The sequence below is a fragment of the Panicum virgatum genome, chromosome 1K (assembly GCF_016808335.1).
Source record: "Panicum virgatum strain AP13 chromosome 1K, P.virgatum_v5, whole genome shotgun sequence".
Classification (NCBI taxonomy): domain Eukaryota; kingdom Viridiplantae; phylum Streptophyta; class Magnoliopsida; order Poales; family Poaceae; genus Panicum; species Panicum virgatum.
This window is the reverse complement of record NC_053136.1, coordinates 39,014,833-39,038,543: the sequence shown is the minus strand read 5'-3', so window position 1 is coordinate 39,038,543 and position 23,711 is coordinate 39,014,833. Positions and strand designations below refer to the sequence as shown.

Below are 23,711 nucleotides of genomic sequence, written 5' to 3'. Positions count from 1 at the left end.
TGGCTCTCTCCCTCTCTCTCTCTCTCTCTCTCTGAGGAAATTAAACATGGGTCCCTGCATGCATGCAGCATACCAAGTTTGACCTCATGGGATGGCCGGCGACTGTGCAATATTTGCGTACTGTAGTATGATAATTTAAGTGTTCATGTGCAGTAAATATATATGGCCGTAGTTTAATTTCGGCATAATGCATGGTTTTTTAGTGTTAAATAACGAGCACGTATAGTCAATGGGACTATGGTTCCAAGCTGTTTACCTTCGTGATTATTTTGTGGTCGATTTGGACTTCAAGAAACAAACGGATGATTGAGGGTAAGTTCCCTCGATCCCCTACTGAACTCTTGTACAATTGTAACTCGTTTCTGCAGAAATGGAAGGCCCTGCTACGCGAAGGCGAGCAAAGCAAGGTCGAAGCCTGGACTGATCAAGCTAAAAGTTGGGTGCAGATGTTCCTGGAGAGGCTGCGCAATAGACCTCAGGATGACTTCTTCATGTGAAGCTGCTACTTCATGTTTTGGTGGCTGTTACGTCGATGATCCTTTCTGGGTGGTGTTAGGCCCTGGAACATTAGATGAGAGGGGTGTGTTTTCCTAGCCTGGATTGTTGGTTTTGCTTTTGTTTGTTCGAGGCCTGCGTGCCTCTGATGGTCTTCAAATTGTGCTGGCATCCCCAGCGTTTCATGTACGCTACAAACGTTATTGCTTTCTATAAAAGCAGGGTTGAACCTTTTTCAAAAAAAAAATGGGACTATGGTTACTCTCATGGATTGGATTGAGAATTAGATAAGTCACAGGGAAATTATGCGCACTATGGATGGGCGGCTTGTATGTGTGTAGTTAAAGGGTCGAGCTTATATACACCCCCACTTTGGCCATTTTATGGTGCTGGATTTCAGATAAGCTCTCATACACTTGTGAAAACATCCAAGCCACTCAAGTGCTAAAAATATTGATCCAAGTCAGTTAACACAATATTAGCGCCATTTTAGGTTTAAAGACTATACATGTGCTAGGTCTGGAAAACCTAATAAAACACAACAGACAGCAACAGACCTCTCTAAACACTACAACATAGATGACCTTCTGTGATGAATTTCTCGTGACAATAGAGCTATTCATCATTGAATACTTATATTTGCGACATTTTGTAGGAGTCTATACAATTTAGCGACGAAAATATAGTGTGCGTCACTAAGACCAATCAGAGATTGTCATAACCAATTCCATTGCTACATTTGTGACAAAATTTACGACAATCCTGGTTCGTCATAATTATTTCTAAAATAAATACTTATGTCGTCTCTATTAGCAAGCGCAGCTCACCTGCGGGGCGAGTCCAAATTGTCATTTGATTATGTGGGACCGACACGCACTACTAGGCTCTACACGTACACATGTATTTATTTAAAAGTAAGTGTGACCCACTAACCATTCGATGTAAGTTAAGTGAAAAATCTAATCGTAAATAAAATAAGATAGATGGATTTGAATTTTTCTTAACTTAGAGATCGGATGAGAAAAATAATCAATAACAAAGTACAAGAAATTGTTAACAAGGTTCTAACCTCATCCTGATTCCTGACTTAACAACTATGCTCCTATTGTATTTCATTAACTCTAATTTTTGCCGTTAATTTTTTATATAAATAATCCTGCAACCTCCCTATAGAAGCAAAGGACCAACAATTATACTAATAGTGCATTTTATTATAATTCTGCCGCTAAAAATATTCTAAAAGATATGAAGTATGAAGGAGCTAAAATAAAAAAAAAAGTTAAAAAAGGGAGCCGGCTAACCCTACTCCAACAACCCTTAGACAAGCGAGGCCTCTTCCTGAGGAGCTGGCGGCGTAGCCTGACCTGGAGGCAAACGTGGTTGGTGGCTCCCTGAGTAACGGTGATTTGTTAGTGCTCGATCTATGCATTCCTGGTCTGTTCTTGATCTCTTAGGACTTGATCTGTTAGGTCTTGTTTTGTTAATTCTTGATCTATTAGTTCTCGATCTATTAGTAATTAATTAGTAGTAGTTGCGACAACTAAATATCTGAACTAGTAGTCAGAATCAGTTCTAGAGTTAGCTAGGTTCAGGATCATGGATGCTAATTTTTGTTTCTGAACTTCTCTTGTTGAAATCTGCAAGATAGTATGAGGTGTTGGTGTGGCTGTGCGTGGCTGCTTCGAAATAACAACTCAATATCTGTTCATATGGCTCGATTTTGCATCTCACTTCTGTTGAATAAATATGCTCTAGTTCTGAACTCACTGGTGCTGAATAAACATGCAGAGAATCATAGCTGTAAGTAGAAACAGAGAGAACACCAGAAACAGGATCGGGAACAATTTATCTCACTATTTAAAAATTTTGCCACTAGAATAAGCTTTAGACAATACCAGCTGACAGGAAACACAAATCTCAGCTGAATCATACAGGACTACAGTGGGGCTACATATTAAAGCTAGACAAACACATGAAAGTTGATTTCACAGTTCTATTGGGTAACTTAGTTTTCATGCCTACTATTTGGTTTTGGTCTAATTTTTTCCTGTAAAGTGCCCTGCTTATTTCTGTAGGACTAGATTAATGTGCCTGCATACCATTACATATGTCAGCCTTTGCCTATGAATGTGAATGGTATGTGTTTTTAGCAAATGAGCTCATCCTAGATTCAAGGTGGGATATCGATTGAGCATGTACAGAGATAACATTCTCTTTATTTTTTTAGGTCTCCTTGTTTATGAGTATGTGATTGGATAGTACCAAAGATAGTGTGATTCTATCCATTTACATTATGTTCATGTAAGAGCAATAGTTTATCTATTTGAAGGATTACTAATGCACTACTCGATTCTGATTACTGACTGTACATTCAACCAAACCTAAAGGCTTGTATAGCACTAGTGCACTAATAGTGCTTGACTGAGAAGAGCAGTGAGTACTTTGTGTTGCTCCATATTTTTTCGTGTAGAGGCCTACAGCTGAACACACTTGATTAGAGTACAGATCTACATTTTGCTGCTGATGTGTATGCTTCACTGTGTGACAGAGCGAATTTCTGTCGTATAAAATGTCAGTGTGATTCACTCTTTAAAAAGATTGACCTCCCTTGAGCAGAAGTGGCCATCCTCCCTTGAGCAGCAAAGGCCACCTCCATCTCTTTCCACCAGCAGCGAGAAACAAGCCACCAGGTACCTAATTAATGCTCTACTCTGTTACTAGTCCTGTTTGCTGAATGACCTTCTTGTGGGCAGGCATCCTTAGCTGTTCTACACTCCTGTGCAGTTCTTAACTAATTGCACGTATACTTAGGCTCTTGAAAAGCTAAAGCATCTATTGGTTAAGTACAAAGTGATACACTAACTCAAGTGGTAGCAAATAATACTTGTGCTTTAGCATTACTTGACATGTTAGTTTTTCTTGCACACGACTTGAGCAAGCTTTGGTTGATAGAAGAGGGTTGATTGTTAGTTGTTACTTTACTAAAGCAATTAGTATTTTTTAGTTTATTAGAGCAATCAGATGTTATATGAAGACACAGACCTAATATGAAAATGTAAAATGCTGCTTCTGACATTGCCTTTTCTTTTAGGAAGAACTAAGGTTTCAGATTGTGAACTGCTGCCTTTAGGAAGAACTAAGGTTTTAGATTGTAAACTGCTGCCTTCTGATGTGGATCTATAGAACATTGTAAGGTAGGTCTACCTTTCCTGATTGCTACAGCACATTGGGTTGGATCTCTAGTTGGTACTGCTGTTATTCTTACATTCATTAGAGTGATTACTAATTAGTGGAAATTTTTGGTTAATGGTTGTGTTATGGTACTTAAATTCATACTATAACTTAGCATGTGCACTTGTGTGACTAGAAGTTACAAACATATGTATGTTTGATATTTGGTTAATGATTGTGTTACGATACTTATAATCGTTGCTTTTTTTTACCAGTGAGCAGGTTCAGCAACAAAATGAGAAAATGGATGACTAACAAAGTGAGCTAGAAGACTTGAAGCTAAGCAGCAAGGAAGAATCAAAGGGGAGAGATTGAAAGTTTGAAGAAGCATGGGGAGAGACTTTTTGGCTCTGAGTTCGTAGAGTTGTCTTGGTTGTCCTGTTATCGAGTGACTTGTCTTTTTTTTGTTTTTTGGGCTGTTTATGGAGTGACTTGACAAGTGATGGTGGGCTGAAATATGCATATGAATTTGTTGGTTTTTGGGCAAGTGATATCAGGCTATAATAAATATTTTGTAAAGTGACATGGTGTTTTGAATGAATATATTGTTTTGAATTGATCTCAATCTAAATCAAATAATAAGATTGAAAAATAGGCTGAAATTAATAATTTAAATATTTTATGATGAATTAAATTGTCATAATGGAGGTGCCACGTCATATCCTAGTCATCGCCCCATTGCATGAGATAAAAATTTATGACGTTTTTTATCCTACGTGGCACATGTATAGTCATCCAAGCACACAATTTTGTGATGTTTTTTAGTATTAATTATGACAAAAAATGAGCATCACAAATTAGTGACGATAGACTAATCATCATAAGATTTATGACGAAAAAATATGTTTTCGTCGGGAAGAGCTTTTATAACATGGTATAGGCGACGAACCGATTTTCGTCACGTAAGTGTCACAGATTAGGAAAGATGACGAAAATACTACTTTCAGTGACATAAATGAAACGTCGCGGAAGCCTATATGTGTTGCAGTGAAAACACCACAAGGGCCCCGCATCGTCCCTCTCGAGTGGCACTACGGAACCCTAGCCGCCACCACCAGGGGCCCCTCCACCCTCTCCCTTGTTGCGCCGACACCAGAGCCGGACGCTGGAAGTCCGTGAGGCGGCGGGGCACTCTCCTCCTTTCTTTTTCCTCTTGCCCCCAACCCGATGGCTAGCTCTTGGTGGTGATTGTGGCGGCCAGATTCGGCATCCGGTGCTGGGGAGCGTCGCCACCGTGGGCACGCGCCCAGGCCCCTGATCTAGGGCTGGTGAAGCCGAGTCTGGACTCGCCTGGGAGACGGTGGGATGGGAGGTGGCGGTGGCATCAACATGCGCTGGGGAGGGTCGGCCCCGGAGACAGACTGGTGGTAGGTGCTTCTGGTGGGTCCAGTCGTGCGAAAGTGGCTCCAGGGAGTGTAGGGAGAAATCCGCCAACAGAGGCGATGCTTCTTGCACCGCTTTCCTCTTTGGAGGTGTTGCCGATGCATTGCAGGTCCGTGTTGATGTCGAGTGTTACAAGAAACTGTTTGAGGAATCTTATCTGGCATTACATTTGTGCTGACATTGGTGACATCTCTTGATGCCACTATCTCCGTAGAGGCGATGTTGATATCTCCTCGCACCCATGCGGTGGGCGGAGATTTACGGGAATGATTCTGCAAGCAACAAATAATCTGGATATCAAGTTTCTAACCAGACAAGAGATGTGATTGATTGATCCCGCGTGAATATATTGCAAGTTTGAAGCAGGAACGAAGAAGAATATTGGAGCTTAGTCTTCCATCTTTCTTTCTTTGTTTTACAACTTTCTTTCTTGTATTTGTGAAATCCCGCGTTTAAGACTTAAACTTATAACTCTTTTGGTTGTAGTCATTGGCATGAGAATGATCAAGATCGAAACTTTTTCAATAATCCAAAAAAGGTCAGGAAGACCTAGAGGAGTGATCAACGAGTAATCACTATATCCTTATTAGTGCTTCCTTGATACCTTGGAACATTGACGGCTCGCTCATGGACACCTTCATGACTCTTGCTTGAGGACCATTTGACTTGGTCTAGAGCGGGTGTCCAGTGTTTTGTATGGAGATATATAAAGGTTCTTACCTACATGTCCCGGTCTCTATCATAATGAGAAGGAGGCATGGCATGTGGTGGATGACGGACATGTGAGCGTACAACTCTTAGCGGGTAACGTGAATTAGGACGATAAATGGTCCACGTACTGACCATTCATACCATGTGACAACTTTTTTTGTGTTGTGTTCATTTAGCTCACTTGCTGTATTTACTTATTTGCCTTGTTGCTACGGTGTTTATTTTCTTATATTTGTCATGTGTAGTTGATAGGAATGGCACTAGTTTTTTTTCTTTTCTTTTTTTTGCGGGTAGGAATGGCGCTAGGTTACGGGTCTCCTTCGGCGTTATAAGCAGACACACTAGATAAGTCTAAAGCACATTTAGATATATACAGATTGATACAAGTTTTCCTAGCTTTGTGGAGCATTTATTAAGGGTCCAAATTCAATCCCCGTCCTATGTACTATTTTGTAATCTTAATTTTATCATGAATTTGTATACTACCTTACCTTGTGCTTCTTTTCCTCACTAGTGCCCCACAATAGACACGTGGTAAATCTAGGCCTGCCACATTATGTTTTCTTTTTTTTTCACAATAAGAGGCACTACGAATAGTTTTGGAGTTATTCTCAAATCTCAATGGTAGATAACATTTGGGGACTCATGGTTGTTGGCTCGTATTATGTGCCCAGCTCCAATTTCACTGAAAACGGACAAACCGCCGTGCATATCTCTTGATGCCATTATCATCTTCTTTTCACAAATAATCGGTTAGAAACTATAATAAATAATTATTCTTGTGAGTCTGTGAGATGAAGACGTAGGATGAAAACAGTCCGAAACGATCGGAAATGGCACGACGACAATATAGAAAAACGAAAGTGAAACCGTCTGGTTCTTTCTTCCTTTTATCTAATGAATAAATGTAAATTCCGCTACCATAAAATTAGTTAAAAATAACAATTTTTATGTTTTGCTAAAAATGAAGACGATCGGAAACAGTTTCCTAATACAGGAAATGAAATCGGTTACGGGATTGGTAGCTCGCATTAACGTACACCTTCGCCTTCATAGGCGCAACAGCAACGTGCGTGATCTGTGTTGATCTGCCTGTCCGATCCGCCATCCACGTATGGGGATTGAAAAATAATGTTGCTCCGTGGAAGACACGCTTGTCAAGTTTGACTCGTGCATGTTCATTAACACGGCAAGATTGTGGGCTCCGGCCTGTTAGATCTCGACCGATCTAGCGAGCTCCCTGAGTCCCTGGTATGGATAAGATATCTTCTGCTGAAGTTGTCAGAGGGATGAGGAACCACCGGTAGAAAGAGACTCGGTCCCCGTAAAAATACCGGATGGAATTTTCATGGCAAACAAAAATTCTACTCTCTGTCAGCCTATCCTTTAGTGTATACCCACCAAAGGCACAGAACGGGAATAGAGGAGGAGATACCTTCATAAATTAAAGTTGCTATACGCCTGAAAGCTTGGCATTTTGCCTAACATCTTGTAGGCAGTGGAGGCTACGACAACTGCTGAACTGGAGATGTGGGCGGATGGCGCAGGCGAAGGAGCTTGTGGCTGGAGCTGCTGCTCGCACCGTCTTGGCGTCGACTTGCAGTTGTTCGAGACTTTGAGTTGCTCGTCGAGCTCACCTTCCGTCTCTGCACTGCAGCTTTTATCGAGAGGGAAGCAAGGAGGTTCTCTTGTCCCCGCCGTCACGTCGATCTGCAGCTATTGAGGCTCCATGGCCGCGGTGGAGATTCATGGTGCCTTGCGAGGAAGAGAAGCCCACCCCGGGGGGGGGGGGGGGGGGGGGGGCGCTTCTGTTGCGTAAGACCGCGGAGGCGAGGGCGGCGAGAGTCCAGCGCTCGCAAAAGATCGGGACGTGACCGCTGGTCAGCTCCATCAAAATCCGACGGCCATGAAAATGATGCGACGTGGCCCAATCAGAGCTCCAAAATTTCACCAACTTTAGGTCTATAGAGATGGAGATGGAGATGGGAAGGAAGGTGTGTCGCGTGCTGAGTTCATATCACTTCAATTCATCCTTAAGAGTTCCACAAGTGTTTTTCAAAAAAAAAAAAAAGAGTCCCACAGGCATTGCTTCAGTGCGTATTAACGTTGTACCCGCTGGATCAGGCCCACATGAGCCCGCACACCTGGACATTCGAATTACTGGGATGCAGGTCTCCAGGAGAGTAGCTGGATGCAGGTGTGAAACTAAGTTCAAAGAAAAATTATGTGAACCGAGTATTTTGAAAAAAAAAGAATTCTCGAAGGGTTATTTCAACGAGATTTTCTCAAAACTTAACCGAAGAAGCTGCCCCCTAGGACGGGCGACATTGGCATTATCAAATATGACGAGATGTAGTACTGGAATACTGGTATACGGTGAACCAGCAATAAATTAAAGTTGCTTAAATAATAGCGGAGGATCAATCTCAAGAGTTTATTTTCCTTCTCTTCTTCTTCTTCTTCTTCTTCTTCTTCTTCTTCTTCTTCATTCATGATTAAAAATCGTTCCTGGATCCGCCCCTGCGCTCATGCTCACCACTTCAAAGAGCAAACTCTTGATTCCTCAACAAAAAAAAATGCAAACTCTTGGCTTTTACATTCCATACAATGAGCGTCTGCATCTGTATTGTATTTAATTATCAACTTTAATAGTATCTTTTAACTTCGCATCTACATGAGCGTCCGCATCTATATTGTGTTTAAAAATTACAAATACGCCACTGTTATCGCAGAGGATACTATACTTGTTGCAGTTTCATTGAGATTTCAAGCGCACCAACATGAGCTCTTGCTACCGCAGTACCAGTACAGGTACAGCACAACACACACAGTTATTCCGCAGCAGCAGGAGGCAGGAAGGAGAGGAAGACGTACATGTGTGCGTACGTCCATACACGTACGGGCCTATCCGTACGTGCACGTCGCACGTTATTCACTCGTAAGGATGCTACCACGCACAACCAAGCTAATACTAAGCTACACCCGTGTTGGGTACGTAACGAGTATGAACTTGAAGAACACCTCGCCGGGCATCGATCTCCGATCCTGCTCAGCGTAGGACGAGGTCTTGCTAGTTCCCCACCTCCGGCCGGCCGCCGGGAGGCGGGCAGCACTTCTGGCAGCCGCCGTGGTATACGCGGCGGCAGCAGCCGTACTCGCAGCCGTGGCTGTGCTCATCACCTGACCCGCCGCCGTGGCCGCCGCCACCGCCGTGCCAGTGCTCCACGCCGGCGGCGCCGTTCGCCATCTTCTCCTTTCTGTCATCTGGTTGGTGTGGTGGGTAATAACAGCAGAGGGGGGGGGGGGGGGGGGGGGGGGCGGAAAAAGACATCAGCGTCATCTCGATCGATCGTGTGTGAGAAGAGAAGGAAAACAAATTATAAAGACGGTCGAGAATAATCTGGCGCACGCACGGGTTCGTTGCTCCGCCGCGGCGGTGGCGAGCACGGCGGCCGCCGCGAGGAGCGCGAGCAGGAGGAGGCCCTTGGACGCCGCCGCCATTGCTACTAGCTGTGTCGTCGTCGATCGGGCGCAAACGTAACGAAGAGGAGGATGGCGCGATCATGTAGCAGGTTGAGGTGGCGTCAATTTATACCGGCCGCGGAGTCGGAGCGGAGCACGGCGGCGCAGATAAGGACGTCTACGTGGGCGACGGGAGGAGGAGACGGCGGCGGAGGCGGTTGGTGTGCGTGCGCTCTCTTTATTCCGCTACGGCGGCGGCGAACGGCCGCCGGGCAGGTCGCTCGTCGTCCCTGCTGTGCTATGCGTAGCTAGCAGCGTGCATGTGTCGAGCGGCGCAATCGGCTGGAGGTTGTGGGCGGCCGCTGCCGCGCCACGTACGAGACAGCACGTGACGTCGTCTGCCTGGTTGCACACCTCGGGGCTCTGACCCAAGAACGCCCCATTCGTTTTCCCTCATCTGCCGCCACCCCGCGTCATCGTCGCATCCGTCGCCTTCCCGTGTCTGTGTCTGTGAGACTGTGACGCTGCAAGGGCTGGCTGCTCGAGGTTCAGTGTACAGACATACGCACACGCACGAACGAACCGAGCAAATGAGCAATCCAATCCCTGAAAACTTTCTTTAGCAAAAATTCAACCGTACATGTACAAACGGAGATGAACCAAAGCCATTCTCAGAACAATCGAAACCATGCAGTGAAGTTCTTCAACAGACGGACAAAAACTCACTACTCGCGTTTGCGCCGAGCAAAACTCAACCGGCAGAAAAAGGAACCCACAGTCTCGCCTGCAAAGAGTTTTGGGGTGTGGCCGCGGCCGCTTTATTACTCGCCGGGCTGCAGCCGCGATATGTACTTGTCGTACACCTTGGCCGCTCGCTCCAGGTCCCCCAGCTCGGCGTAGCAGTCGGCTATGGCGCCGTACGCCTCCGTGCAGCCGGAGTCCTCGCCAGTCTCCCTGGACAGCTCCAGGACCCTGGCGTACTGCCTCATTGCTTCCCTGTATTTTCCCTGCCTTTGCAGCGACGCACCTGACCAAAAAGCCATGTACCCAGTGAGGAAACTTCTCAGGTCACAGATTCGCTTCGTAAGAAATTAATCAGCCTACCGATGCTTTGTGTCTGCCTGTGCAAGTGACTGAAGCTTCAAACTAGAATTCTTCTAGGGGGTGATAAAGAAGTTCGACAAAATATTCTGTCTACTGAAAAAATTAAACCACCACTATGTGCTAATACAGCCAGACCAAATTACATAAGTTTGTCTTTTCAAAAAAAATTACATAAGTTTGTTCATTAGAACGACTCAACCAGAGGTTTGAGATAAAATTAAATTTATCTTATCCTGAGCACTAACAGTCTCCACTACTTGTCACAACAGAATTTGCTTCAGGTAATGTCCTACATGCAAATCTCCAAAGTTACTGACTAAGCAGTAAGCACACATCAAAATAGAAATCTGAAGTATGTATTCAGTGTGCAGATAACTAAAGAAGATTCAACTATGACGCTTTGCGTGGCCAGACCATAAGCTTTCACTGAAACAGTGAAACAATAAAGAAGGTTGACCCAAACAAAATACTACTTTAAACTAATGCAACCTCAACAAATCACAGAATTTTGTTCATTGGAGGCAACTTGGAGAAGGTCGGAAGAAAAATTAAAATTTTCACAACAAATAAACTTAACCATATGCTGATCAATAACATTCCGCATGCTGTCAGTTTACTTCATCTCATGTTAGATATGCAAATCTCAAGTTCTAAAGCAAGGATGGCAGATAAGATCTTTACCTGGCAATAATTCTCCTAGAAGATTAACTAAAGGAATCATTTAAATTTCAAACAGGGAACGGAAGTACATTTGTTGCAGGAGAAACTAAGATACAGGGACAGCATGAAATAGCACAAAACATCCAGTCATTTTCAGAAGTTCTAATAATACTGTTATCCACTACACTTAGCTAATGCTTGTCGCAAAACTGAGGACAGCAGAGCTGGTATCGTATCAGTCTAACTACACTTTGGTGATTATGTGGCCTAACTGACCATGGTCCATTTATATAGGCGGTAGGAAAGCATAAGCGGATTTTTTTTAAAAAGATCAGCAAGGTAATATCACTTTGTACCTTTCATCCACTTTGATAACAAAAACATAAATAACAGAGGTTATCAAGGAGAAAAGAACCTAATCCTCGCGCAGCTTTCTTTTCTTCGAAACGATCGCCAATGCTCTCTGCAAGCTCCAGAGCTGTCCTGAACTCCGCTACTGCCTTATCAAGTTCTTGATTCCTCATGTAATTCTTCCCATTTCTCAGGTTTGTGACCAGCTGCTGCTTCCTTGGGTCAACAACAACATCAGTTTCTGTTGTTCTCCCAACAGGTGCATAAGTAAGGCCAGGCGCAAATGACTCAATCTGTGCCTGCCTTCTAAGTGCTGTATTGATCTGGCGAAGTTGATTATTCAGTCGCTTCAATTCTTCCTTTCTTTGGCGTGCTAACAATCCTACAAGTGAAAAAACACAGAGCAAAAAAAATATAATCAATACTAAGAAACGTGCCTCTTCATCAATTATGCTAGCGAGCACGTAGGTCCGATTGTCTTACCACCAACAGCAGCTCCAATTAGAGCCACAGCAATAAAAATTGGCATATTGGCAAAAGAATTCGGTGGCTGGCACGTCTCGGCTGATGCCTCAAGTGGTACAGCAAGTAATGACATGGTCGAAAGTAGAGCAGCTTTTAGAAGGTCAGGACAACCCATTTTCTGCGGGGGTAAATTTTAGTTCAGAGAAATGCAGGGTCAATATCAACACACAACTGATAGGGAACAGAACAGCACACTAAAGCGAAGGTGGGAAGGAAAATGCTCCACTGGTGAAATGCAAATGCAGAACCCCTCCCCTCTCTTCTCCCTATCTCTTCAGTTTTTCAAATTTACTGCAGAAAATCATGTAGTTTGTGCCCATAGACTGCCAGATTGAACTCCACAAGAAGCCTCACTTCCTCACAGGTGTGCAGGAAAATTTCTGCTGGATTCAGTGCACCACTGGTTCACAGAACTAGTTATAGGTGGCCGGCAAAAGAATCAAACAGATTACCAAGGAACAAGCAAAACACAAATGACTGCAACTGGAAATTCTATCTAATCTAAGATTGTACGTAGAGCCACATCCACATGGTTTTTATTTTTCAATTGGAATGTCAGCTTTTTTTTTAGAGGAATTGGAATGTCAGCTTGTCACCTCAAAGACGAGGACGCAGGAATAAATTTACTGTACCCCGCAGCACGCGAAACGCAAATAGCCGTGCAGTTGGTTCATGTTTCGAATCGATTCGCTTCTCATTTCAGCAATCGAGAGGTTAAACGTACGCACCCTATGATCGAGAAGGATTCCCCGGAGGACGCGCGGCAGCCGCGGCGCCGCCTCTCCATCCACGGCCTGGAGGTGCGCGAAACCGCCGCCGCCATGGGCCCGCGGCTGGGGCAAGGAGCCAACGCGGAGTGGCGCCGCCGCCGCGCCTTCTATTCTCGCATCAACGCGGAACGAGAGTGAATCGACGCAGCAAAGGTGGCTGGGGCCTCGGGGGTTTACCGGCTTACCGGAGAAGAAGCGGGCGCGGCCGGGGAGAAGGAAGCCACTCCGACCCCGAAAGATGGAGCGTGACGGGGAGCCCACGTTGGCGGCGCGGTGGCCGACTCCCGCCTGCATCGCCGGCGTCGGGCGGGGTGTGGGAGTGGGACGCGGTCGCGTCGGGTAACGGCGGTCGGCCTCACGTGCTGCGCGCGTGCGGTGGTGGGTGGCCCGTGGGAATGGATGATGGGACGGGCCGCACGCAGGTTTTGACTGGGCCTGTGGGGTCTTTGGTCAGCCTATGGAGATAACGATCAGCTCGGCCCTAGGGATTTTGTTTGTGAAGTTCTTTTTGTGTGCCAGGACAATTTTTTCCATGACCATTTGTTCAGATAAAAAAAAACACACTGAAAAGCATATTTATTCAAAACCCCAAGAAAAGAGTACAGTAAGTTACATGATTAGAGTGAGTTATTTTTTTTAATCCTAGCTGCATGATTGTACACACCAATTCGTGAAAAGAATCGTCGCCCATCATCTTTTATTTATACAACAAGAAAGGGCCTTGAAGTTCTGTGCTCATAGCTCACGAGACATAGCCTCTCAATGTGGCAATACGCTTCTAAGTTATAGCTGGGACATCAGGTAACGAAATCATACAATTGACGATGAGCACAATCAATCTGGGAGGGTAAGACAAGATTAGCTAAGTGAGGCCAACTTCTTCTCCAGTCGCTTTGCCGCGCGTAGGGCCTCCAGGGCCTCTGCCTGCTTCCCTTCCCGCTTCAAGCTGAGTGCCTTCAGTTTCTCGGCCTTGATCTCTTCTTCCAGCTGGCTCCTCTCACTATGAGGCTTGCTGGTCGCTGCGATGGCTGGTTTCACTTCCACTTTCTTTGGAGGTTGTGCGTTAGAAGACTGCGTGTGATTCGGAGGCTGCAAACTAGAAGACTGCATGGATAAATCCATGTCGCTCCACCCGATGGATTTTAAGGCGGACATGATCTGTGGATCAAGAAGATCCTCCACGACAGCATCATTTGGTTCGCCCGACCTGCCTCCAGAACTTGAACCTTGGCTGTCTGACTCTTCCAGTTGGCTCTCTAGCTCCTTCGCCAGTTCAAATTCTGCATCTGCTTCTGCAGTCTTTCCTTCTCTCCGCAACTTCAGGGCATTGCGCTTGTGAGCAAGGGACTCACGTTGGATTTTGAGACGGTCTCGGCTGGACAATGCTTTCTGAGGTTGCGTCGACTTGCTTGCTTGTGCAGGAGGGGCAGAGGCCACAGCATCAATGTGGTTGCTGGAGCTAGCATCAATGTGGTTGCTGGAGCTAGCAGGTAGCACAGCAGTAGTTGATTCATAACCACCTTCCACACTATCTTGTTGAACACCTTCAAGGCGTTTTTCTAATAGTTTTGCCAGTTTCAATTCTTCTTTAGCTTCTGCCATCTTCCCTTCTCTCTTAAAGGCAACTGCTTTTCTCTTATGAAGTAAGATCTCATCTTTTAGAGTATAATCTCCATGAGTTTGCTGAGGATCTTTATGATCAAGTACTTCAGAAGGCGAATGCGACCCTTTTTCAAACCCCAAGGTATCAGCAAAAGCTGGCGGCGGCAAGGCTGAAGATGTTCCGCCACTAATTTCTTTTGCCACATTGCCTTGTTTAGAACCAGTTGTCTCAGTCTGCGGTTTGCTTGGAGAACCACCTAGAGTATCCACTGTCGTACCAGGTTCGCATGCAAGCCCTGGCATGATATCGTCCCCCTTCATTAGTTTTCTTACTGAAGATGGGGGTACAGTTGCATCAACACTAGGGAGATGTTGAATACCATATTTACTTTCAGTAATCTGATGCCCAGCAGTAGAAACACCTTGTTGACTAGCAGTCAAGCTACTTGATTCTTCAATCTCAGCCAGTTGCTGCTCCAAGACCTTCGCCTTCTCAAGTTCCTCCTCAGCTTCAATGTTTTTCCCTTCCCGTCTGAGAGCAAGAGCCTTCCTTTTTATACCAAGCAGTTCCTTCTGAAGCTGACCCTTAGTTTTCGATGACTTCTGAGGAACCACATGTGAAGCAATTGATGGTTTGTCAGTTGTTTTCGCAGAATCGGTATCAACATCTTCCCATCCCATATTTTTCAGCACAGATAGCAACGCTGGATCCTGCATGTCATTGTCTGTAACCTCAGGTTCAAATCCTTCATCAGCAAGATTGAGACTTGGGGGTTCAACCTTGTATGGGGGATTAGATGCAATACTCCTGGTTTCCTTGGCTGCAGGTGGTTTGGAAGAATTCTCAAGCTCTTCAAGCTGCTTCTCAAGAATACTACCTTTCTTCAGCTCTTCCTCAGACTCGTCCACCTTCCCTTCCCTCCTCAAAGCTAAGGCCTTCTTTTTCAGAGCCAATAGTTCTCTCTGGATTGCAAGCTTACTTTTTGGCGCTGATACAGGTCGTGCATTTGTCCCAGCAAAAGTGACATCTTCTGCATTTGCAGTTTTCTGTCCTTCTGGAGAAGGAACCTTAGAGTCCGCCTCTTCAGTTTCCACTTCTTTCTCAAGTAACTTTGCCTTTTTAAGCAATGACATGGCTTCTGCAACATTACCAGACCTTCTGTTTGCGACAGCCTCTCTTTTCAGAGCAAGCACTTGCTCCTTTATTGCCTCTTGATTTGACAAAGAAGAAACAGGTTCCTGGTTTTCCAATTGTTTGTCATCATCCTCACTCCAGCCAAATGATTTTAGGGCAGCAGCCATATCTGGGTCATTCATGTCATCATCTGTAACATCAAATTGGCCATCAATGGCAAGATCATTAGAGGCACCCAGAATTTGTTCAAAGTTGAAAGCAGGGAATTTTGGATCGTCCATCAATATGTCATCATTATCATCGTCCATGTTCCTAATAATTGCAGCCAAATCATCATCGGAGTCTTCTGTTTCACCCAGAATCTCCTGTTCCTCTAGTTTCTTTTCCAAAATCTTAGCCTTCTTCAGCTCTTCCTTTGCTTCAGCCAGCCTACCCTCTCGCTTCAGAAGTAAGGCTTGCCTCTTCAGAGAATTAACCTGAGATTTATCGATACCACCAGTTTTCTTGCCATCCGATGATTTAGGGGCCACCTCTCTAAGAAGCTGCGACAGCTCTCCTTCCACACTCACAGGGGCTGTCTTTGTTTCATCACGAAGGTCTGCATCTGACCAGCCTAGTTCTCTTAGCTCAGAAGCAAGATCATTTTCTTTCTTAACCCTTTTACCAGCTGAAGACCTTTTTGTTTCAGGCTCTTCAGAAATATCAGTCGTCGGGGCACTACTGACAGCACCTACATTAGGAGTTTTTGAAGCCATTCTCCTGCTCCTTCTCAATTCTAATTCCAGTGCTGCAGCTTGCCTCTCAAGTTCTTTACCATGCTTGAAAGCCCGCAATGCTTCCTCTGGTTTACCTTCTGATTTCAGAGTTTTGTACCTTTTCTTCTCTTCAACAGCTTGTTGGCGCAACTCATCCGGGGTAAAAATAGATGCAGTGTTGTTGAGTTCATAATTGTGTGCTTCAGCAGAAAGGCTATCGTCAACATTTGCATCCATACTGAAATTAGTAGAAGTTCTTCTGGAACTGGAACTGGAGGCACTGGCACTGCTTGCGGTTCTCCCAGGAAGTTCAGAATCCAGAGATGCCTTGTGAGAATACTCAGTCTGCACTCCACCTCCAAGAATTTCACTTAGAATTTCATCCTCTGGTTTTGAAGCTGCTTTTGTGATAGCTGTGGAAATAGTGTAGAAAAGATTTTTTTAAGTTAAATATCTATCAAAAAAATATGAGTAATCATAGATGACACCTACAGTTGGAAGCCAAAAACGTAAAGTCTGTAGCATGGCAAGACCAACAAGTTTTCTGGATTTTGATTGTGCACCATTTATCATAGAACAGTCTCATGCAAGCATAACCCACTATTTTTATGCATACTTCCACTAGAGATGTTAGCTCCCATAGATTGTATTTTGACAAATTTGCATTTGCAATATAATGATAAGAAAAATACTGCACATGGTACTGAACTATGAAAAAAGTACAGCTTTACATATGTGGATCTACAAAGAATTGTATATATATCAGGTCAAAGACCAAAATTATTTTATCGCAACTGGTTAGGTTGTCAGGCACTTAAGTTTTAGCTAAAAAAATCATAGAATAAAATAATATAATTTCCCTAACACAGAACATGTTAGAAGTGTTTAACTCTTCACTATTGAGAGGCAGCAAGCATCGTTGTTAGGATCTAGTGTCCTTAAGCTTCTGTGCTTCTGACCATATGGATACACTTCCCATAAAGATAAAGCAAACAATTTTCAAATAGTATAGACTTGCAACTCAAACTTGTAAGAGTGCTGAAATATTCAAATGTGCTTTAACTATGATGATAGTCAAATTTACATGTAAATTGCATCTTCAATGGGTTCCATGGTGACAATCAGGGTTCACCTAACCGGTGGGAACCGGTCCGGTTTGACCGGTTACCGGTCAAACCAGTCCGGCCCGGTTCCGGTTTGGGCCGGTACCAAACCGGCCCAAATTCAAAATTTAAATTTAAATTCAAAAAAATGAAAAAATTCCTAAAAATACTTCAAGGTGCGACAAATCTAATGGTGTCAAATTTTCTCAAAAATTTGTTCATTTAGTATAGTTTGCGGGGATTTGAAGTTAAACAAAAAAAAGCATGCATACAAAAGTATACAAATACAATGTAAAAGTAGTACAAAAGAGGGTTGGAAGGTTCATTTAGACTAAAATATGTTATACAAACATTTATTTAGTATACTTTGCGGGCATTTGAATTTAAACCAAAAAAGAAAAAAAATTGAATTTGACCGGTTACTAGTCAAACCGACCGGTATACCGGCCAAACCGGTCGGTTCCCAAATGCGCCGGACGATTTGAATTTGCACTGGGATTTGACCGATTTCTACCGGTTTCCGGTGAAACCGGTCCGGTTTACCGGAACCGGAGTGCTCCGGTTTGGGGTGTCCGGTTGGGAAAAAAAACCCTAGTGACAATAAGACTATTAATCAACAAGGCGTTCATTGTTTCTGATCTATTACAATTTTCCATATATACAGTAATTTGATATATTTCAGAGTATCAAGTATAACCCAAATCGTAGTTCTTCGCAGAAATAACTGTAGAAAAGGGCCAGCAAAAGAAAAAATAAAACCTTTTTGAGCTCTGTTTTTGTGTCCATATCTCAACTCATAGCGTGCTGCTTCCTCAAGCTTTTTGCAAGGATCACAAATTCTAACAGGTGAGTCACCCTGTCCACGTAAAACCATCCTCTGCTGGGTGCAGCTGCTGCAGAACAAGCCCCCGCATCTCTGGCAATGGTGCTACATATCAAATACATAAAAGTTAACATAACTCCTGCTGAGACCTTACAATAAAATTTCACCTTGTAATCAAATGGTAAATTCAGAAGCACCATGAAAATGGTGAATGCAAGAATTTAATTTATTGAAACAAGTGATAATTGAATGGTAAATTCAGAAGCACCATGAAAATGGTAAATGCAAGAATTTCACTTATTGAAACAAACAAGTGATGAGAAGTAGAATCATGCTTCATAACTTCATGATACACCATATTTACAAGCAGTAAATGACGAAGGAAAAAAATGGATAATATTCACTGAAGACAATGATTAAAGTTTAGCATCTAATACACTACCACCAGTGCACTTAATTTTACCTTAGCACTAGACTCTCTCACACTCCAGATTCAGATCAAAACGATATATATCAGCATGGATAACATCACATTTAAACAACATATCTTGATTCCCATACACAACGGAGCCTTCAAGAAAAAATAAATTGAGCTCTAGTAAAATTGTGATTTCCATGGCCAGCAGCAATCAATTTGAGACTTGCAAGGGATAAGTCATGAGTGTCTGAGCACGAGGATAAAGTCTGGAGTGGCAAGGTCATGGACCCATGGTTCTGGTACAGGTAGGGTTAAGGTCTTTTGTGATGAGACGGGAGCATCAAGGCCATTATCTGCCAGCAGTTGGTTGCATTAATCAACAATTTTATTCAATGGATCTGATCTGTATTCCTAGACATCGTTAGTTATGCTGCTCAAGGAGAAAGTGATCGAAACCAAGTAGCATAAGCGAACCAAAACATCATTAAATCCCCACGAAACAAATGATTACCCCAGCCGCAAGGGAGAAGAAGGAAAAGGAAACATGAGATCACCTTCCTAGTGAACAAGGAGAACTGGACAGAACAACCCTGGCAGTGGGATGCGTCCACCACCCAGGTGGCGCCTCGCATTGACGGCTTCGGCGGCAACCCGATCTTCTCCAGCATGGCTGCTAGCGCGAATAAACCCTCTCCTCCCTGCAATCAAAACCTTGCAGCGTGAATTTCACCGCCAAAGAATCAGATTTAATAAATCACGGCAAGAAAAGAAAGGGATCGCGCGGAACGGATTCGGATTTGACCGATCACGACGCGGAAAAGATGCTGCAGGAGATAGCCGACTCTGAGAGCCAGGCATCCAAGCAGGGCAGAGCTGCTAATTACCAACAGATGAACAGGCTAATCGATCCAAGCCGGACGGATCTCAACACCCCCCCCCCCCCCCCCCCCCCCGCGCACCAGTGGGAATCACGCCGCCACTCCGACTGGCGGCGGAGACTTCGGGGTGCCGGCGGCGGCGGCGGCGGCGGCAGGGAATGGGTCGCCGCGGTAGCAGAAGAGTTGCGTTGAGGCAGCGGCTATCTCACGGGGGCAGGGCAGGGCGCGGCTTACTGCGGCGACCCCACGGCGGTTGCCGTCAGGCCGTGTGGGGGAACTGGGAAGCGAGCCGAGAGGGGAGACGGGAAGGGGAAACGGAAAAGGGAAAAAGCGGGGTGTGTCGTCCGGAAGATATCTAATCGACTTTCGCACAGTCCAGATCGGCTCACCTGTCCGCACGGCCCAGCCCAACTCAGTCTTCTTGTGCATGTATCGAGAACAACAGAAAGTCTTCTTGTGCATGTATCGAGAACAACAGAATAATGAGAGAGGGGAGAGAAGGCATTACAACGGTAAAGCAGCAGCCAACAAACAGTGATGATATTATCATCGAGCACGGAACCTAGACTAGTCTAGTACTTTGTCCTTTTACTTAACTCTTTTAATGGATTCAACAATATTGTCAAGCCAATTCAACATTTTAGATAAAATAATTTGACACTTTGGAAAAATTAATTCAACATTTCTTAGAAAAATATTGAAACAGTATGTTGCAAATGTTATAATTATATATTAAATTGTTGAACTAGTATATTAAAATGTTAAACTGTTCAATTAAAAAAATAAAAATAGCATATTGGATCTCATTTTATTGGATTAATTCCAACGAATACTATGGTTCAAACAGATGTTTAATTAGATCTATGGTTGAAAAGAAAACGTCGATTGAAATTTGGGAATCTGTTAAACTTCCCATCCTCTCTCTTTGGATCGTGACATGTGGATATTCTATCATTGCCCCCTGCTCCAAGCGCATGCTGCTGTGTGTAGATATATGACTGGCGCCCACGTGCAGCGCTATCTCGGATGTAATTATATCCGTAGCACGAATCTCCAACACTGGAAGATATATGGACTACAAATCTAGTGGAAGATGTATAGGATTTTCGGGGAAAAAGGGTAACGATTTGGGAAAAGAAGGTCGTTCCTAAGATTGGGCCACAGGCCCGCCGCGGCCCAGTGGACTCGTCACCTCAGCAGCAGCATCGCTGGCACGGTGCGGTTCAATACTGTGAGCGTCTGAGTTGTATTTTATTGTGTGATTAGAAAAATGTAACTATAAAAAAATAATTTTCTGATATATTCTCTGTTCAACATTTTCATACAGAATATAAATCTCTGATAATGCGTAGATAGTGTTTTCTCTAAATAGTTGTCCTATGTTTCTTTTCCTCCCTATTGATGTATGATTATCTTCTTGGAGAATTCCGGAGGATAGATGCATAGTAGAAGAGGCATAAACCAGGCTCAAGGATATCATGTACTTATTACGAAGATATTGAGTGATGTCTTCCTTTGTAATCTTGTCAGTTGATAATGAGTTCGACATTGCATATCTAGAAGCTAAAGTAGTTCGGTTCAGATAATAATTTAGAAAAGATTTCTGCTTCTACAACATTACATGTCAACTTTCAATTGATTGCCGCTCCTCTCAATACATATCTAATATCTTGTACTCTTTACATTGTCATTTATTATTCACATTTCTTATATGCATTTATGTAATAGGAGTTCTCACTCTCTACTTCTGATTCCGTTTTCAAATATTATCTGAACTTCCACCATCATGTGGTTTATGTCCAATCTCCATCTGTCCGCTATTAAGGTTTCTTTTATCAAAGGATTTTATAATTTATGAAAGGTTTTCACAACTAAAACACCATTTATTACCACTATTTTTCAAGTTAAATAAACTCTATTCTGGAATGTTCGGTACTGAAAGTCCCACTACAATTGCAATTTCCTTATTTATTTGGCATGTATAGGAACAAGAGTATCCTTATGTGTGATTATTAGGATGGTACTGATTGCTTTTTTTTACTTTAGAATTTTTGGTAATTCAGAAGTTGCAGAGCATCCAAGATATATATAGACCAATAATAGCCGAGGTAGTGTTTTTTTCTAGAAAAAGCTTTTTTAAATTTGTTTCCTACCAATGGAGGTATCATATGCCTTCATCTACGAGCATCAGAGAATCCCCTCGGAGCATAGTAGAATGCACGCAAACCAATATCAATATCATGTACTCCCTCCGTCCACAAAAGAATGCAATTTTCGTTTTTCAATAAGTCAAACAGTTTGAACCTTAAATAAAGTTATATAAAAAAGTGATAACATATTGTCACAGAGCAGTCCAAATAATACCGATCAAGTGCACTAATCAACCATTTAACTTAATCCTCCGATACTGCACTTCACCAGTACACCCAGACTGCCTGCTATAACCAGGATCGATTACACGGGAACTCTCGCCAAAAGACGAGCACAGGTGATTACAAGCAACAAAAGTTTTCAAACTTATCTCACAACCAGAGTTAAACAAAAGTCTCCAAATTAATTTACAATAAAGTTTTACAAGCCAGGGTTACATTACGTATACAGAGTTCAAACGCAGCGGAAAAATACGATCAGTTTGAAACAAACTTCAAAATACAATACGGTAGATAACGTCGACGACAAAGAAGAGCTTCACATCTTGCCCACTGATGTGAGGCTCACCTGCTTGCACTTCATGGAGAAGACGGAACCCACTCGACCGTCCAACCTGGAGGAAGAGGCTGACCAATCCAGGACGCACCGATCTCTTCGAAGTCTTCCGGAATACAGCCTGCTCAGAAGGGTTACAACCAAACCCTGAGTACTCTAATACTCAGCAAGGCTTACCCGTCTATGGGTATACTTAGCCCATTATCTAGACATGCACAGCTCTCTGGCTCTGGATTTATTTTGCGGAAAAGCTACTAATACTGGATCCTTACTTTCAATATTTTAGCTCCAATTGTGTTGATAACTAGAAACTAGGTTTGCCTAGTTCTCTAGAGCATACATGGTTAATCATATTATCTTTTCAAGAACATCCACATAAAACCATCTTTTCTCTTTCTGTCCTTTCAATCCTTACTACGATGCGACGCATTGACCAAGGCTCTCATATCCGCGAGTCACGGCGAATCGATCCGATTTAACCTTGCAAGGTGGACCTAACTCACACGACACGTGAAAACCCCGTCGGGCCACACACGTCAACTGTTCCCATAATTACCCTGAAGTCTGAATCAAGCCCGCAAACACCCGGATGATGAGCCCCGCACGTGCGAACACCCGGTGAACCCGTGGGCCACTTCACCATCCGTCAACCCTACCCAGCACCGCAGGTCAACCCTACCTACCCTACCCATGGGTCTGAGTCTCGACCTGCGGTGCTGGGTAGGGTTGACGGATGGTGAAGTGGCCCACGGGTTCACCGGGTGTTCGCACGTGCGGGGCTCATCATCCGGGTGTTTGCGGGCTTGATTCAGACTTCGGGGTAATTATGGGAACAGTTGACGTGTGTGGCCCGATGGGGTTTTCACGTGTCGTGTGAGTTAGGTCCACCTTGCAAGGTTAAATCGGATCGATTCGCCGTGACTCGCGGATATGAGAGCCTTGGTCAATGTGTCGCATCGTAGTAAGGATTGAAAGGACAGAAAGAGAAAAGATGATTTTATGTGGATGTTCTTGAAAAGATAATATGATTAACCATGTATGCTCTAGAGAACTAGGCAAACCTAGTTTCTAGTTATCAACACAATTGGAGCTAAAATATTGGAAGTACTGATCCTATAATACTATATACTATAAATTTAGTCAAACTTGAAGTAGTTTGACCAGCACTGATCCTATAATTGCATCCTTTTGTGGATGCAGGAAGTACTTATTATCGAAGAGATTAAGGATGTCTTTCTCTGTTATATCATCATTGAATATTTGATAATGCACACGTAGTTGTCTGCTTATGTATCTAGAAGCTAGAATAGTTTAGTCTGAATAATAATACATGAAAAATCTACAACATTACATGTGGGAACAGGGGCGGATCCAGCGTGGGGCCGGGGGGTCAACCCCCTACCCCATGCATCCCATGGATCCCCCCAACATTTTTTAGCCATGGATGAGGAGGAGGAAAAGGAAAAGGAGGAGAAAGAAGAAGAAAATGAGAGGAAGGAGGAAGAAGAAGAGAAATAAAGCCCTCCCAAAGTTAAATTCTTGGATAAGCCCCTTCGTGGGAATTGATTGTGGCTCCTCTCGATACATACCTTTCACTAT

At 43.7% G+C, this 23,711-nt stretch overlaps 3 protein-coding genes and 1 long non-coding RNA gene across 8 annotated transcripts; 1 reads left to right on the top strand and 3 right to left on the bottom strand.

Moving 5' to 3' along the window:
• The first annotated feature begins 2,013 nt into the window (after positions 1 to 2,013).
• On the top strand, positions 2,014 to 4,245 carry LOC120706765. Its single transcript, XR_005688425.1, has 3 exons — positions 2,014 to 3,185; positions 3,587 to 3,689; positions 3,942 to 4,245. It is a non-coding gene; the product is annotated as an uncharacterized LOC120706765 (long non-coding RNA).
• A 4,301-nt stretch (positions 4,246 to 8,546) lies between these two features.
• On the bottom strand, positions 8,547 to 9,403 carry LOC120706756 (glycine-rich cell wall structural protein-like). Its single transcript, XM_039991474.1, has 2 exons — positions 9,234 to 9,403; positions 8,547 to 9,084 (listed from the first exon to the last, which is right to left on the bottom strand). The coding sequence occupies exons 1-2, from the start codon at positions 9,319 to 9,321 to the stop codon at positions 8,891 to 8,893; spliced, it is 282 nt and encodes a 93-aa protein (XP_039847408.1). The 5' UTR covers positions 9,322 to 9,403; the 3' UTR covers positions 8,547 to 8,890.
• Positions 9,404 to 9,873: 470 nt separating this feature from the next.
• On the bottom strand, positions 9,874 to 13,087 carry LOC120706718 (protein FLUORESCENT IN BLUE LIGHT, chloroplastic-like). Of its 3 annotated transcripts, XM_039991430.1 has the most exons (5): positions 12,878 to 13,087; positions 12,651 to 12,799; positions 11,881 to 12,040; positions 11,462 to 11,779; positions 9,874 to 10,309 (listed from the first exon to the last, which is right to left on the bottom strand). In XM_039991430.1, the coding sequence occupies exons 1-5, from the start codon at positions 12,984 to 12,986 to the stop codon at positions 10,104 to 10,106; spliced, it is 942 nt and encodes a 313-aa protein (XP_039847364.1). In that variant the 5' UTR covers positions 12,987 to 13,087; the 3' UTR covers positions 9,874 to 10,103. The 3 variants fall into 3 exon arrangements, with proteins under 3 accessions (XP_039847364.1, XP_039847370.1, XP_039847380.1); XM_039991436.1 differs by lacking the exon at positions 12,651 to 12,799 and having other exon boundaries at positions 12,870 to 13,086; XM_039991446.1 differs by lacking the exon at positions 12,651 to 12,799 and having other exon boundaries at positions 12,878 to 12,997.
• A 169-nt stretch (positions 13,088 to 13,256) lies between these two features.
• Positions 13,257 to 19,718, bottom strand: LOC120706699. 3 transcript variants are annotated; one of them, XM_039991409.1, is made up of 4 exons: positions 19,413 to 19,718; positions 19,083 to 19,226; positions 18,047 to 18,215; positions 13,257 to 16,597 (listed from the first exon to the last, which is right to left on the bottom strand). In XM_039991409.1, the coding sequence occupies exons 2-4, from the start codon at positions 19,194 to 19,196 to the stop codon at positions 13,551 to 13,553; spliced, it is 3,330 nt and encodes a 1,109-aa protein (XP_039847343.1). In that variant the 5' UTR covers positions 19,197 to 19,226; positions 19,413 to 19,718; the 3' UTR covers positions 13,257 to 13,550. The 3 variants fall into 3 exon arrangements, with proteins under 3 accessions (XP_039847343.1, XP_039847356.1, XP_039847350.1); XM_039991422.1 differs by having other exon boundaries at positions 19,488 to 19,718; XM_039991416.1 differs by lacking the exon at positions 19,413 to 19,718 and having other exon boundaries at positions 13,316 to 16,597; positions 19,083 to 19,403.
• Positions 19,719 to 23,711: the final 3,993 nt, after the last annotated feature.